Genomic DNA, 17867 nt, shown 5'->3' with positions numbered 1-17867 from the left:
GCTTTGGTTATTTCAAATGGTCAAAGTCTGTGATCTTGTACCCTGCTGTATTCAGCTGCATAGAAAAAGTGAAAACCTTTCTCATCACTTAAACTAGCCCTCTCATAAAACCTAAGCAATCATATTGTCTCCTTTTTTCCTTTAAACTTTGCTTTCAAGTAATCAATAATTAACAAATGTTGAGCAACTAACATTCCATTTATTTATTTTTCTTTTCTTTTCTTTTTCTTTTTAATATTCTTTGAAAAAAATTTTGAGTTCCAAAATCTCTCCCTACCTCCCATCCCTCCCCCACTCGTTTAGGAGGCAAGCAATGTGATATCAATTATACATGTGAAGCGATGCAAAACATATTTCCATATTAGACGTGTTAGACAGGGGTGGGGAAAGCAAAACAAACAAACAAACAAAAGGCAAGCAAAATAAAGAACATAAAAAATATGCTTAAATCTGCACTCCGAGTTCATCAGTTCTTTCTCTGGAGGTGGATAACATTTTTCATGGATCCTTTGGAATTGTCTCAGATCATTGTCTTGAATAGTCTTTCACAGTTGTTACAATATTGCTGTTACTGTGTGCAATGTTCTCTTGGTTCTACTCACTTCGCTTTTCATCAGTTCATGTAAGTCTTCCCAGACTTTTCTGAAATCATCCCCTTTGTCATTTTTTTTTTTTATAGCACAATGGTATTCCATTACAAACATATACTGCAACTTGTTCAGCCATTCTCCAATTGATGGGCATCCCTTCAATTTCCAACTCTTTGCCACCCCAAAAGAACTGCTATTAATATTTTTGTACAAATAGGTTGTCTTCTCTTTGACATATGGACCTAGTATGGTATTGCTGGGTCGAAGAGTATGAACAGTTTTACATCCCTTTGGGCTTAGCTCCAAGTTGTTCTCTAGAATGGTTGGATGAGTTCACAACTCCACCAAGAATTCATTAGTGTACCTATTTTTCCACATGTCCTCAGCACTTAATCATTTTTCTTTTCTGTCACATTAGCCAATATGATAGAACACCTAATATTTTTAAGGCATAATGCTAAGAACAATGACTGATATATAAAATGAATGAAAGCTCCTTGAGGGAAAGGAGCTATTTTGTTTTTGTCTTTATATTCACAGCACCTAGCATAGTGCCTGACATGTAGTAGGCACATGTTAATTGAAGTCTAGTGAATTATCTCAGACTTCAATGAGCTTTCCAGCTACACAAGGAGATAAGACTTGTATACATGCAAAGATGAAACTGAATAATATCCAGGAAATATGTGAAACCACAATGGATTTCAATTTCTATTATAACATTCCTATTAGAATATAAGTACTTCAAGGTCAGGAACTGTCTCTTTTAAAAATATTTTTTGTCTCCCATTTTTAGCAGTATTTGATACACAACAAGCACTTAATAAATGTTTTTTTTTTCCATCCATCTACCCATTCACCATTGAGGGAACATCTTACAACTTTGCTATTTCCATCACTGGTGGAAATATGAATATCAACAGGATCACAGTTCACTTTGAATAGGTGTTAAGTGATAAACAGTTTTTATGAATAGGAAAAGAATTTCCATGGGTAATGTGACTTTTCAGCTGGGCCTTGAAGGATGGAAAGAATTTTGAGAACCATGAAGGCAAACAAAAGACATTAAAATATAGAGAACACTGAGCCAGCCAGAAAACACACATGTTTCTTGGAAGATGATGAATAGACCAGTTTAATGGGATCTGGGGGTTTGTGTGTAAGATTAGAAGAGTGAGTTTGGTTCAGATTGTAGAGGAAATTGAATACCCTGAAAGTTGGACATTGGGGAACCATTAAAACTTTTTGAGTAGGGTAGTGAGATAATGAAAATAATATTTTAGGACAATTACTTTGGCAGGGGGTGTAGAGGATTGATTAGAAAATTTAAAGATCAGGGTCATGATGATCAGTCTAGGTATATAACTTCCTTGTGAATAAGTAGGGATAATTTCATTCATCCTATTTGTATCCCTCACACTTAGCACAGTGCCTGGCACATAGCAGGTACTTAATAAATGCTTGTGGATTGATTGATTGATTGAAGAGATAAGGCTAATTGTCATAGAAAGAATCCTGGACAGATCTCTGTGGCAGTGGAACATCAAAGTGTTGACGTCTGGTGGCTCTGTAGAGCCTGGATGTCACTCTAGCACCAGGAGATAGATGCAGTAAGAATTGAATACAGTTCAAACCAGATTCTTACACAATGAGATAAAGAGTATGATGATCACTTAAGGGAGACTTGAGACTATTAATTCAAGATTTGTCTGGATGGGTAAGATCCACTGAGGATCACAACATGTATGAAGAAGAGGAAGAAAAGAAATATTTTGTAGTTGAATCATTGCTCTTGAATCCAACACTTGCTTATTTGACTAAGTCTTCTAGACCACCCAGTGATCCTTTGGATACTCATCCTGGATGACTTGATCCACAAATGAGTAAAGTTTTGGCTTTGTTCTCCTTTTCCCCCATCTAAAACTGTCTCTTGCCCACCACAGCCTCTCTTTTTAGCAATTCTTTCCTCCTGGTTCCTTCTAATGATTCGTTGTTGGTTTTGGTGGTGACAATGATTTCCATAAAATTTTTGATTAAGCATCCCAGACTAAGAATTAGCCCTCTACCAAAGTGGAATCTGTGCATGCTGTCATTCAGGCAGAGCTAAAGGGTGAGAATACCTCAGGAAAGTAGTACCAACAATTCTTATGTGGTGAGGCATTGTCATAACATTTCTTTGAGCAGTAAGATGCCATAATAGCTAGCACTTATATAGTGCTTTATGGTTTTGTTAAGTGCTTCACATATATTGTCTCATTTGATCCTCACAGCCCTTGAAAGTAATTTCCATTTGACTGCTGAGGAAGCTGAGGTTCAGAGTGGTTAATTTGTTTGTTTGTTTGTTTGTTTTGGTGAGGCAATCTGGGTTAAGTGACTTGCCCAGAGTCATGTAGCTAATAGGTGTCAAATGTCTGGTCCCAGGCCGGATTTGAACTCAGGTCCTCCTGACTTCAGGTCTTGTGCTCTATCCACTGTGCCACCTAGCTGCCCCTCAGAGTGGTTAAGTGACTTGCCCAAGATCACATAGCTAGTTAAATAACTGAAGCAGGATTTTAACTCAGGTCTTCCTGACTCTATCTACTGAATCATGAAGCTGCTATGTGTTTATTGATATATATGTTGTATATACTGATACATATGCATATGTGTGCATACACACATATATACTTACACATTTATATATAAGTATGTATATGCACACATATATATATGTATAAACACATATACATGTATGCATATATACTATATTGAAAGCTGCATAATCTATGTGCTGTAGTTTATGGGATGGAGAATTGGAATTATGCAAGACTATAATAAATGGGAGAACTGCATGAATTTCATGACCCTTACTTAGCACATTGCTTCCTAACCAGTGCATTGAGATGCTGTTTGGCCCATCATAAAGCTATCTTTTGTATATTACAACATCCTGGGTTTACCCAGATTCCCTGGACAATCCATAGATTGAATAGTCATCATCTGGGTGGTTGAGATTTGATTTCATTGACCAATGTGATCTGGGGCAAGTTACTTAAATTCTCTTGACCTCAGTTTTCTCATCTGTAAAATGAAAGATTAGACTAAAGTGATTTCCAAGATCCTTTCCACCTCTGAAATTCTATGGTCTGTGAGCTGTATTTGTGATGCCAGGGGCTCAGGATTCTAAGTCCATAGGTACCATCAGTCTGGCATTTGAGTAGATCATTGAAAGTAATGAAATCAATATATTGTTTTAAAATTATGGCTTTCTATAATTCAGGGAACTGCAGTTAATAGGAGCAGGTACACACTGTCTAGTTAATGAAAATTGAGCAGAATTTTGCCTTCTACACTCAAAATATCCTCTCTCTATTTAGGACAGAAAAAACTTCCAAGTAAGTTCAGACTTTGGGTTTCAGAGTTGATTATTCTGCAGCTATCATTTACCTAGAAATGTTTAACCTGGAGAGGAGAAGACTAAGACAAATCTTTGAACATTTGAAGGACTGTCCCATGCAAGAGGGAATCAATAGACCTATTTTCTGATGCTTCATAAACTGGAGTAGTAGGACAAGTTTTTGAAAGTGTTAGATAGGCAGATTTAAACTCAATATAAAGAAGCCAGAACAATCCAGAGAGAAAGTGGGCTGCTTTGTGAAGTAGTGATTTCCCCATCAACTGAGTTATTCAAACAGAGAACTGAATGGCCTTTTGTCAAGGATATTGTATTGCATTGTATGGAAGGTTGGACTAGATAACCTCAAAGACCTTTCTGACCCTGAGTTTCTATGATTTTACCTCACCGCTTAAGTTCAGGGACTCATTCTGATAATTTCTTCATTGTTCTGAAGTTTCCTCTGAACCTTGTCCTTTCTCTAGATTTTGCATATTTTTTTTTCTTTTCTGAATTTGCATGTGTTTTTGCCCGGCTATGATATTCCTTGACTGTAATCATGACATATGTCTTTCACTCAGAAACTGATCCTCTTCTCCCCTCATCCCCCTAAAAATCCTAGCATACGTCTAAGGGGGTCCAAGTACTGAGTATTCTATCCCGAGGTGTTCTGAGGATAGAAAGGTACAGGTATCCCTTAATACATGGAACAGAGTTGTTTCTACTATTGCTTATAAAACATATATATGTGTGTATATATATATATACATATATATATGCACACACACATATATAGTATACACACATGCATACATACATGTATTGATTTTGATTTTCCTATTTAACAAAATCAGAAATCCATTTCTATGGGCTGCTACATTAATAGGAATGGATAGTAATGGACAACAGATGGTTACAAAGTTAAGCAAACTGTTGGCAGCGATGTTAATTGGCAGTTCAGTAGAGTCTCTCAGAAATTTTTAGAAAATGTTGAAGTGGGTAGCCTTTTTTTTTCCCTCCAGTGTGAAGAAAATGATGGTCAGACCATAACAAAGGTGTTTATTTTTGGAATAAACTGTTCTTTCACTGAGCAAACATTTCAATGTTTATGTGGATACTACAGAAGTAGACACACCCATAGGAGTTTATAAGAGGATGAGCCCATAACCCTGGTATGGATAGAGGCAGCTTGCACAACTCACAGACACAGTCTTTCTTGAAATCTCATTCCTAATGAAAGTATGAGGTTGGGGAAATGGAAGACCAGGAGCAGCAAATGATCATTTCTGTGAAGATTTCTGTGTGTGTATGAAGTTAAATTTCTAAATACTTGGTCAATGCTGGGTAGTTTATCTTACAGCTGGCATTAAGATATATTAGTCTCTGATGAAAGTACATGCATCTAATAAATATTTATCTTGCTTTTTTTTTGTAAAAATGAATGGTTTTCAAGAGCTCCACATAAGTTAATGTTTTCTCACTAATGCCTTATGCAAGCATCAGGGGTCTGCTTAACTGGGTTCCTATACTATCCTCAGCATCATTACTGAGAAAAAAATTTCGAATCTAAATTGCATGCATTCAGTTCAATTCAACAAACTTTTTTTTTAAGAAAATGTTTATATGTAAGATACTGTGCTAAGTTCTCAAATACAAAAGACAAAAACAAAACAACATTAAGGAACTGATATTCTGTTAAAGAAGGGAAGGATATAAGAAGTACAGAGATCAATCAATTAAATAACAAAAAGTTATTAACAGGCTACAAACACCAGGCCCCAGGCTAGCAGGACTGGGAATACCAGTGCAAAGAATGAAATGCTCCTTAAGATAAAGAATATTTTAATTGGGAAGAAATTATGTGTATAAGCAAATACACAATAAATAGAAAGAGAGTAAGTATAAGTAAATACAAAGTAGTTACATACAATGCAGTTTGGGAGGGAGGCCAATAGTAACTGGAGGATTAGCAAAGGCTTCATCTAGAAGGTGGTGATGGAGCTTTCACCTTGAAGGAAAAGAGGGATTCTGAGAAGCAAAGGTGAAGAGGAAGTACATTCCAGGCATGGAACATGGCCCGGGCAGAGGTACTCAGAAGCCCTGTGTGTGTCAGTCAGTCTATGACCATTTATTAAGTGCCCTACTACATGTGAAGCATGGTGCTGATTGCTGGAAGAACAAGAAAGCCAAACGAGAGCCTGTGCTCTTGAGGAGGTAGCAACCTGGCAAGTCCCATTAATGCCTTCAAATGAATATGAGATGCATAAGCCTCAAGTAAGAGGAATGTAGCAGGAGTCTGCCCTTGTCTCAACCCAGTAGCAAGGCTCCTGGCTGGAGTCTCCATTGCGTTTCTTATATTTCCAGCTTATGAGTATTCTTAATTTGTTTACCACAAGTTTGATCAGTAGTTCACTTCATGAGCTATTGAAAAAGTTTATATTTTTCCATTGATGGTCTGTCCAATAGAGTCTACATATATATTTACTAATTGTTGAAGAGCACATTTGTGTTGTTTACTAGCACTTAACACACAAAGGCGCTAGATGGCGCAGTGAACAAAGCGCTGGACCTGAAGTCAAGAAGACTCATCTTCATGAGTTCAAGTCTGGCCTCAGACGTTTACTAGCTGTGCGGTAGAAGTCACTTAACCCTGTTTGCTTCAGTTCCTCATCTGATAAATGAACTGGAGAAGGAAAAGGCAAACCACTCCGGTATCTTTGCAAAGAAAATCCCAAATGGGGTCACAACAAGTCAGACATGGCTGAGGTGACTGAACAACAATAACACACAAGTATTTATTTTATTATGGAAGAATGGCTTATTGGAAATCACCTTACACCAAACAATTCAGTCACAAAACGAAGGCTTAAAAACAAAATGGAGGTAGCTGTGCTAAGCTGAAAAACTTATTCTTACGATCTTAAGGTAATAAAACTTATTCTCACTATACTACGTGCTTGCTTGCATGTGTATGCATATGTAAGGGTCCTTGAGAGTAGAGAGAAGACCAGTTATTGCTTGTACCATAGAGTTCAGGAGAGGAAGTAATATTGGAAAAATGAGTTTTTGTTGTTGTTGTTGTTTTTTTTTTGTTTTGGTTTTTGGTGAGGCAATCGGGGTTAAGTGACTTGCCCAGAGTCACACAGTTAGTAAGTGTCATGTGTCTGAGGCTGGATTTGAACTCAGGTCCTCCTGACTCCAAGGCCAGAGCTTTATCCATTGTACCACCTAGCTGCCCCTGGAAAGATAAGTTTTGAAGGGATTTAAAAAGTTAAATGGAGGAACTTATATTGCTTCCTAGATGCAATAGGGAGCCGCTGGAGTTGGCTGAATAGGGGAGTCATGTGGTCATATCTGTACTTAAGGAAAATTACTTTGGCAGCAGTGGGCAGGATGAACTGGAGTGATGAAAAACCTGTAGCAGGGAGACCAATTAGAAGGCTGTTGCAATAATTCAGGAGCGAGGGCTTAAATGATGGTGGCAGCTGTGTGAGTGGAAAGACTTGGTCAGAAGCAAGAGATGTTACAGAGTTACAAATGGCCAAATTTGTCAATTGATTGAATATGTGGGCTGAGGGGGAGTGCTAGTTTAAGAACCTGGGAGAGTGGGAAAGTGTCGGTATTTTTGACAGAGATGGGGAAATTTGGGAGAAAGAAGGGTTGAGGGTTGGGAGGGGGGTGAATTCAATTTCGGACTTGTCGAGTTTGAGATGTTCCTGGGACATCCTCTTTGAAATGTTCAATAAGCAATTGGTGTTTCAGTAGAGTCTAGGGCTAGATATACAGATGTGAGTCGTTTACATAGACATTATAGTAAAACTTATAGAAATTAATGAAGTTATCAAGAGAGTGTTAATAAAAAAGAGATGACAGAACCAAGAGAAAGTAGGGTTAGGGAAACTGAGAGAGAAGAGAATAATTAGAAGGATGGCCAATAGTGTCAAAAGTATCAGATAGCTCAAGGATAGGGAAGTCTTGGAAATGTTTGAAGGCAGCAGTGGAGGTACCAATAGATAGGGAGGGACTGAAGATTTGGGTGAGAGGATAATTGAGGATGCAATATGCTGGAGAGGACAGAGGGGTTGGAATCAAGTGTACGTGCGGATGGATTGCGTTGGCAAGGAGAAGGTCATGTCTTTTGTCAGAGACTGATGGAAAGGAGGAAGGGCAGTCAGGGGATTTTGATAAGAAGAGAAAGGGTAAAGGAGGAGTTAATTTAGAATGTTCTGATTTGTTTTTCAATAAAGTAAGTGGTAAAGTTGAAAGAGAAGGGAAACAGGGAAGGTATAGGAGGCTTGCAAGGGGAAGAAAAGGTTTAGAATAAGTAAATACAAAGTAATTTTGAGAGAGGAGAGAGTGTTAAAAACTGGCGGGACCAGAGCTAGCAATTTAACTTTGTTTTGAAGGAACCTGGGAATTTTAGGAAGTGAAAGTGAGGATAGAGATTGGGAGCCTCCTGTACAAAGGCACAGAAGCAAATGACAAAACACAGTGTATAAAGAATAACTAGACAGCCTGTTTGACTTAAATGGATAGTATGTGATATGGAATAATATGAAATAAATGGGGAACATGCTCCCATGAGCCATAATGTGAATAGGTTTTGTTGTTGTTGTTTTTGGATGGTATTTTGTTTTGTTTTGTTTTTGTGAATGGTTTTAAATTCTAGGCTGATGACTTTGTATTTTATCCTAGAGGTAAGAGGGGTCCAAGGAAGGAGATTGACTTGATCAGATCTGTGTTTAAGGAATATAAATTAGGCAGAGTATGGAGAATATGTCGAGGAGGGGAGAGATGTGATGCAGGAAGGACAATCAGTAGATAAATGCCATAATCTAGGTAGGAAGTGAAGAGGACCCAAACAGAAATAGAGTGGATGTGAGTAGAGAAAGGGTATGTGCATCAGGGAGGGTAGGAGGAAAGAGTGATGCAAGAAATATGGAAATAGAATCAACAGGACTTGGCAGCTCTTTGGGTGTGTTAGGTGGTAGGAGGGTGGGAGAGGAAGTTAGGGAAAGCAAAGTCTCCAGTGTTGTGAAGCTAGGTGGCTAGGAGAATAGTAGTGCCCTCAATAGAAAGGGGCGTTAAGAAAAGGGATGACTTTGAGAGAAAGTATAAAAACTTCCACTTGACACATGTTGGGAGTGAGTTGGCGACAGGCCATGGCCCAGGTGGAAATGTCTAACGATCAGCTGATAACATAGAACTAGAGTTGGGGAAAAGATTTAATGGCTTGATATAGTGTTCTTTGTATACATAGCTAATGTCTAACTCTGTGTAGATATATGTAAAAAGGCTTCTGTTAAAAGAAAAGGCAGGGCCCAATTCACATACCATTTCTACCAGGCAGCTGATGACATTTTGAAAGATTCTGAAATATACTGATTCTAATTAACATCAATTAATTTTGAGTGAAATAATTATATTCTATAATCTCTTTGGAAAAATAGGCAACTTTACTTTTGGAAACAGTTGACTTTGGGGACACTTAGAGCTGGAAGGTACTTCAGACTCTAATCCAATCTCTTCATTTTAGAGACGAGGAAACTGAGGCACAGTAGGGTTGTGACTTGCCCGAGCTCACACAGATAATGGGAGAGCTAGGATCTGAACCCAGGTCCTTGGACATCAAATCTAATTCTTGTTCTTTTTCCATTTCCTGAGCAGTGTTAGAAAACTTTACAGTCAGAATTCAGAGTTAGTGTTCAAAGACTATTTGAATGTATTTGAAGGGGGGAAAATGTAGTTCATTAATTAGTTCTTCAGAATCATCTAAGCAGTCCATCTTACCATGAAAATTATGACTCTTGTGTGTATTACATTATTCAAATGAAAAGAATCCCATTTTTACAATCAGTAATTAATGTATTCATTCATTCAAAAACATATATTAAATACCAACTGTGTGCAAAGCACCTGTACTGGGTCTGGGAGACACAGAAAGATAAATAAGACAGAGTCCCTTAAGGAGCTTACACTTACAATCTGAATATTTACAAAGTGCTTTCCTTGTAAACTATCTTGTGAATTACGCAATGCTAGAAAGTAATACTGTCCATGTTTTCAAGGGAAGAGCACTGTGACTTAGAGAGGATAAATGACTTGTCCGTGTTCACACCGGGAATAACTGTCAAAGCTGAGGTTCATGCTCAGGCTTTCTAACTCCAAAGTCCAATGTTCTTTCCAGTGCTATAGTAGGAAACTTAAGAGATGAACACATGTTTGCACACTCACGGACTGACACATGAACAACAAATCAGAACATATGCACAGGAAAATCTGGGAATGAACCCACCTCAGATACTTCCTCACTATGTGACCCTAGGCAAGTCACTTCACCCCTCTCTCTGGCAATGGGAGGGGGATGGGTTAAGTGATTTGCCCAGTGTCATATAGCTAGTATATATACTATTTTATATATATATATATATACTGTATATATATAATATACATATGATATATGTATATATAGTATATATGTATAGCATACCCCACACTTGACCTTTCTAAAACTCAATTTTTTTTACTGTAAAAATAGGGACAATAAATGTAGAACTTACAATATTGTCATGAAGTTCAAATACATGTATAGTTTTTTTCAAATCAAATAAATTACATCATGATGATGACCATGATCATGATGATGAAAGAATGAAAGTTTTTATGGAAAGAGTCAATTTTGGCTCAGGTATTTAAAGAAGGCTTCATAGAGTAGGAGAAATGCTATCTGGGCCTTAAAAATGTGAGTAGAATAATAACAGACAAGGACCTTGCTTAAGATACAAAGGTAAAAAGCAATGCCCTCACTTGTAATGGTAAAATCAGAGTAATAAGCATGGGTGAAAATGAAGAACTGGAATTTATGTCCTTTTAATTCACATGTTTTCCAGAGATGACTGGGTTTTTTTCAAAGGGTTATAATTACCTTTTCAGGCATCATCTGTTCCCAGTATAGTTATCCAGTTTGTGGATTATCCATTTCCTTTCATTCTCCTTTTTTCCTCTTATCCTGCTTTTGGCCAAGTCTCCACTTGTGAGCATCTCAACCACAGATGGGCAGAGGAAATGAAAGGAAATTAAAAATGAAACTCCAATCAGTCAAATTTCCTTCTTGGTCATATTAGCAACTCTGGTAAAGGATTTGGTAGGGAGAGAGGTTGGAATCCTTAGCCAAAGCAAAATTTTCCATTCCCCTGGTATGGCCATTTCTTATTCTCTAAGATGAGGGCACTGGGCTTGATGACCTCCATGCTTCCTTGTAGCTTAGTGATGAGGATGCAAAGAAAAGCAATAGACAGTCCCTGTTCTCAAAGAACTTATAGTCTAATGGGGGAGGCAACATGTGGTCAGTTACATACAAACAAGATATACACAGAATAAGTTGGAGATTATCAAAAAAAGGACCCTAACAATAAGGGGGATTGGAAAAGGCTTTTTGTAGAAGGTGAGATTTTATCTGGGACCTGAAGGAAGCCAGGGAAGTCAGGATGCAGAAATGAGAAGGGAAAGAATTCCAGGGTTGGGGAGCAGGCAGTAAACAAGCCTGTATTCTGGAGACGATTGTCATGTGCAAGGAACAGCCAACAAGGAATTCATTGTCACTGGATACCAGAATACACAGGGGTGAGCAAGGTGTAGGAAGATTGGAAAGGTAGGATGGGGTCAGGTTCAAACCCTTCTGTTTTGGATGCCAAGCAGAGTATTTTATATTTGATACTAGAGGTGATAGGGAGTCATGTGGGGGTGGGGTGGGGTGATAGAGTCAGATCTTCATTTTAGGAAGACCAGTTTGACAGCTGATTGAAGAGTAGAATGGAGTGTAGAGAGATGTGGCAGCCAGATGAAGTAGCAGGCTATCACAACAGTCCAGCTATGAAAGAGCCTATACCAGGGTGATGGTAGTATTTAAGGACAGAAAGGGAAACATGCGAGAAATGTTATGAAACCCAAATCAACAGGACTTGGTAACAGGGCATAAAGGAGAGTGGAGAGTATTCCAGGTAAAGGAAACTAGTGGTTGCAGGCAAGACTGAAGATGGAACGTTCATTAACATCACCTAACTCTTGTGTGAGACCAGTGGTCATTGTAGTTAAAAATTAAAACCCTAAGCTTAACTAACCTTAATTTGCTTACTTTCCCTGTAGCCTTCTGAAACTACATATAGATATATATTGCATATACACTTTAATCTATCTCGTCGTTGTGAGTCCATCTTCCAATGGTGCATATGGCAATTTATTCATGCCTTCTCCCCCTGGGTGACTGTTGCCCACATCTACTTTCTCTGGGAAGCTTCCTCTTAGTCCCTTGATGCTGTATGGAGCATGCAGGCCACATATTGGCAGTCCCTCATTCTCACTATGTGACCAGCTCACCTCCATTTCTGTAATGTAGTTCTCTGATCTATAACACTACTTCCATTCCAACTCAAAAGGCACCCAGGAACACTTGAACTGGGAGGAGAACGCTTGTACTTGTTTCCAGGTAGGGAGCAAGGCTTTCCATTGTTCAAGCATGGAAATGGGTTTAGCAAACATTCATGTGTCATCCCTTAACCCCCCAGGCCTGGGTATTCCCTGTTCCAATAAATTCACATATATGTACTCCTTTACTAATGCATTGTGTACATGAAAAGACATGCACAAAAATAGATAAAGATGGAACCAGCAATAATTTTCCAACATAATCTCATCCTGCTTTTCAATTTGGGACCCAGCTCATTGTCATCATGTCTAATTGCTATCCCAGATACACTTATCGATGAACCAGCTTTGTGGATTGTCTGTCAAAATGCATAACATAGGCTAGGCCAATTATCTCCAATTTCTTTTGATAACTTAATTGAAACATTAAAAACTTTTGAGCACCCCTAATATATGCATACTAATTTATATGTAAATTATAAAGTGCATTCATTTATCAGTCTATTACATATATAAAAATAGACAAAATAGACGTTAAGAAGGATGAGATAAAGATGAAACAGTACAAAAAGGTAATTCCCACTGAGTATTAATATTTTTAGTGAAAGCAATGTGACTGACTTTTACCATGTTTAAAAAGTCCCTGAGTATGTCCTAGGGCCTTGGACTGACTTATAAATAATTATTATTTGTTAATCATGAGAGTCATCTTGGCATAGTGGATAGAAAGACCTGGCTTCAAAACCAAGAAGACCTTGGTCAAGTCCTGCCTTTGGAAAATACTGTCTTTGTAACCCTAGGCAAATTACTTCAGCTAGCAGGATGTTCTAGTACAAGTGGAAGAAAAGTTACTAACCTGCATTGGGAAAGGAAGTTTCCTCCATCAAGGAATCACAGATTCAACTGTTATTCTCCTTGCGAGTAACTAATGAATCATTCATTTCATTTGATCAATGAAGGTACATTTTTTGGGAGACTTTTTAAAATATAAATACAGTGGACATCATAATCTTTTAACAGGACTCATGTTTCTCCATGTGTAGATATTCTCTATGTACAACTGAAAAATAAGAAGCAAAATTGAATTGACTCTGATAGCTAGGTGGCTTGGTGGCTCCAGTGTCAGACACTTAGTAGCTGTGTCAATCTGGAAAAATCACTTTAACCTCTGTTGCCTTAGTTTCCTCAATTATAAGTGTGGATAATAGTAGCACTTCGTTCACAGGATTGTTGTGAGGATCAGATGAGATAATATTTGTAAAGCTCTTTGCAAATCTTAAATCACTATATAAATGCCAACTATTAATAATAATAACAAAATTCAGCAAGAAGTTTTCAGTGTAAAGTTAGTCTTCCTCCTTTATGTAGTTCTGCTTAATGGATGGTATCATGCCTTCATTTCTGATTCATGTTTAGATATTTAAGATATGGTCAGTTTAACTGGATGGTAGAATGAGAGAAGGGACACATGTATATGCATATATGCATGTACATATAAGCTTGAAAAGGCAATGAAACTTTGGAGATGCCTTGTGTGCATATATAGTGAACATGCACATATATATATATATATATGCATTCATATATGTGTACATACATGTGCCTACTGCTGTAACTACCACAGTAGCTCAAAAGAAATGTGAGATGCGCAGACTTAGAGACATCTCTATTCCAAATGGACATATGGACTATTGGTGCTTGATTTGTGGTAGAACCCTCCAAACTCATATTAGTCTGATCAGCCACAGTCAGACACACTGTACCTTGACCCCAACATAGCGATGTCATTTTTATCCTTTTTCAGTATGAAGGACAACAGCCAGCCAACATATGCCTAGAAAAGTAAGTGAAGGGCTTCAAATCTGCCCTAAACTCTGCAGCAGATTTCAGTGTATAAGGTATAATTATTTTATTAATTGGTTTTTTAAAAATAATTTATTGTTATCATTTGTTTTCATAAGATCTACATTTTCGAATGTATCCCTCCTTCTTTACATACAATGTCCATACGTTATAAGATTGGGTCTGATTATCTCATGTGCAGAAAGTGGATGTGCAGGGGAATGTAGTGGAGATAGATAGGAAAGAGAGAGAGAGAAAGAGAACGAATGCATGTCATGGCATCACTTCCCTGATGTCATGGTCCTCTTTCAGAGGGAAGGATTACCAACAACTCCTACCTCCGCAAAGTAGCTGGGGCTTGGAGGAAGGATGATTTCTCCTACCTATTCTTAAGAACTAAGCTTGTAAGGCTGTGACATAGGACAGTAATTTTCACTTCAATTGTTTTCAAATGTCTCTGATGAGCACTGCAATATGAAATGATCAGGTATCTCATTAAATATTTTTTTTTGTTGCCTCTGGACACACACTGAACCCAACTCTACCACTTGTAAGGTAAGCCTGTCAGGCATCCCTTCCATTTAGCTGCAACTCCTTTTTGTTATCTGATTTCATTGATAGTTAGATTGGCAAGATCAGTTTGGCTTTTTTCCTTCAATAGCATGTCTCCCTGGTCACTGGACAGAGAACTCACATTTGGATGAAATGGTGTCCACTGTTAATTAGCCTCCCTGTTCTTAAGTCACTTGATCCTTGGAAAGTAGGCTTAGTCCTCTACCAAGACTGTACTCAAAGGTTTCCCAGCATGATGGGGCCTACCAGAACCTGCGCTCAGCTGTCATAGCATTCAAGGGGGTCACCTCTACCCTACAAGGCTGCATCAGAGTATGAGTTTGTGGAGGAAACCTTTATGTACAACATCAAAAAAACCAAAACAAAACAAAACAAAAAACATCGAAAGGAGAAGGGGCAGCTAGGTGGCACAGTGGATAGAGCACCGGCCCTGAAATCAAGAGGACCTGAGCTCAAATGTGGCCTCAGACATGTAACACTCACTAGCTGTGTGACTCTGGGCAAGTCACTTAACCCCGATTGCCTAACCAAAAAACAAAACAAAACAAAACATTTATCATCGGAGTCATCAAGAAAACTCACAGAAGGTCTACCATTGGGCCTGATTGTGTCACACACAGAAAGTGGGTGTGGAGAGGGTTGTAGTGGGGATAAATAGGAAAGAGGTTCCCAGAGTGATTCTATTTGCATACTTTTTGCCTGCTAAAGCATTGAACTATTATGAAAATGAATGAGAGAATGAATTGCAAAAGCTTGAGTGTTGTTAGTGTTGCTATGGTTATTATTTTACAGCATCTCTCTCTCTTTCCTCCTTCTTTCTTTCTTTCCTCCATCCTACTCCCCACCCCCCAAAAAAAACCCTTTTTATCCCTAAAGAACCAAGAAAATAGCAGCCCTGAGATGGCTGTTTGAAAGGGATAGACTCCTAGGACACAGTTGTTTGTGTTAGAAGGAGCACATGATGGCACTAGGATCCCAGACCTGTTTATTTATCTTACAGGTCTATGGCAAACTAGTATGGTTATACAGCCTCTAAAATGGAATGTTTACAGATCACCCTTTGCCTCCCTTAGATTCCCGTTATCCAGGTTGCATTACCCTTTTGCCTTCTGCCTTTCTTCCTGCAATCTTGTCCCTGAAATGAATCTGTTTCTGCTTCTGTACTCACAAATCAGGGGGCTGCAGCTGTCCATGATTCGTTGAACACACTGTAGAGAGACTTTTTGTTCTCCTGGCTACATGGTTTTTTAACAGTAGCACATCTCCTGCTGATACTGAATGAGACCTGCCAAAAGCTGTCTTTTATAGATAGAAATGATTCTGAACTAGTTGCCAGGTGCCCAGGATAGAAGTGATCAAAGTTCTATTTGTCATCTAGTTTTGGTCCAGAGAGGATCATTGTGCTACAGGTGCCTATCTATTCATTCTGCATGTAGCTAGTAGGTGCTCAGTTGAAATATCAGATCTACTCATAGTGCCTTTGCTCAGATATTTGTTGTTGTTCAGTCATTTCAGTCGTATCCAACTCTTCGTGATGCCATTTGGGATCTTCTTGACAAAGAAACTAGAGTGGTTTGCCATTTCCTTCTACAGTTCATTTTATAGATGAGGAAACCAAGGCATTCAAAAGTTAAGTAACTTGCTCAGAGTCACACAGCTAGTAAGTGTCTGAGACCCGATATGAATTCATGAAGATGAGTCTTCCTTGACTCCAGGCCTGGCACTCTAACCACTGCACCACCTTTGCTCAGGCATACTTTCTGTTATTCTTCTGCCAGAGGTTTAGCTTGATGATACTCTTTTTCTAACGTCCTTCATCCATGGAAAGAAATCCCAGAAGAAACCATCTCCTGGAAGCAATTTCCCTTTCATTTGGGATTTGTTTCCCCTTGCTAGCTTCGTGAAGACATTGATACACTGATCTGTGTATGGTCTCTACCAATCAATCCCCTCAGCTGTTGTTAATTAGACATATTATGCTAAGAAGTAGGTTAATTCCTTTTTTCCTTCTTACTCTTTAGTAATCTCCATAGACCAATTCTTTTTTTTCTCTTTTTTCCCTTTAGCACTGCAGTGATAACACTCACCCCTGTCAGTCAGATATGAACATTGAAGGGGCTTGGAAGAGAGGTTACACTGGAAGAGATGTTGTGGTCACTATCTTGGATGATGGCATCGAAAGGACTCATCCAGATTTGGTGAAGAACTACGTGAGTGTTTTCTATGCCTTTCCTGTGGATCCATCTGGAGTAATGGGCTCTGATTGCTGGGAAGTGGGGAGGCTACTAAAAAAATACATGAGCCAGATGTGCCAGATGTTCCATTGGGTTTTATATCTTTCCTTTCCTTGGTGAAATCATTATCACATGATGGAGGCAGCATAACTTGAGGGAATAGGCACAGGGAGACCTGGGGTGGGGAGGTTGTGGTGGGGAAGATGGGTTGTTTATTTGCTTTTATTTTGTTTATTTTCCTTGGCTCAACCTTGGTCACCATACCTCCACCATCAGCACCACCATCACTACTCAGTAGACAGGAAGTTTGAGGTAATAGATTAAGTGCTGCCCTTGGGGTTCAGGAACAAATGGAGTTAATCAGTGATTAATTCATTGAGCATTACTTGTCGACTAACAATCATTGATTAAGAGAATCTTATGTACCATGTGCAATGGCTAGGTATTTGGGATACCAAAAAAAGGAGCAAAAGAAGAGAAAAAGAAATAGCTCCTACTTTCGAAGAACTAACATTCTATCAGGGGAGAAAATATGAAACAAATTAGTATCTACTACAATATATAAATATGTATACATATATATATATCCATACATATATCCTGTCTTAGATATTAATTGTATGACAAATCACTAATCTCCTTGACTCCATTTCTTCCTTCTTAAAATGGACATAATAGTCAGCAAAACAAAACAAACTCCATGGGTTTTTGTGAAGATCAAATTTTATCTATCTATATCATTTCATGCTTCATAACTGCTATAAATTCCATCTGTTGTCATCATCACTATTCAACATCTAATGATATTAGGTGGATTCACTCTGATGAACT

General features: G+C 38.3%; 1 protein-coding gene across 1 annotated transcript in view; it reads left to right on the top strand.

Annotated features, from left to right (window-relative positions):
* PCSK5 (proprotein convertase subtilisin/kexin type 5) overlaps positions 1–17867 on the top strand; it is a 619005-nt gene that overhangs the window by 154921 nt on the left and 446217 nt on the right. Inside the window, 1 exon segment of the mRNA XM_021008523.2 lies at positions 16869–17012. Coding sequence (XP_020864182.1) covers positions 16869–17012 — 144 coding nt within the window.

This window comes from Phascolarctos cinereus, unplaced genomic scaffold (assembly GCF_003287225.1).
Source record: "Phascolarctos cinereus isolate Bilbo 61053 unplaced genomic scaffold, phaCin_HiC Scaffold_4;HRSCAF=312, whole genome shotgun sequence".
Taxonomy (NCBI): Eukaryota; Metazoa; Chordata; class Mammalia; order Diprotodontia; family Phascolarctidae; genus Phascolarctos; species Phascolarctos cinereus.
Note: the sequence above shows the minus strand (reverse complement) of the source record. Positions and strands in the feature narration are given on the sequence as shown.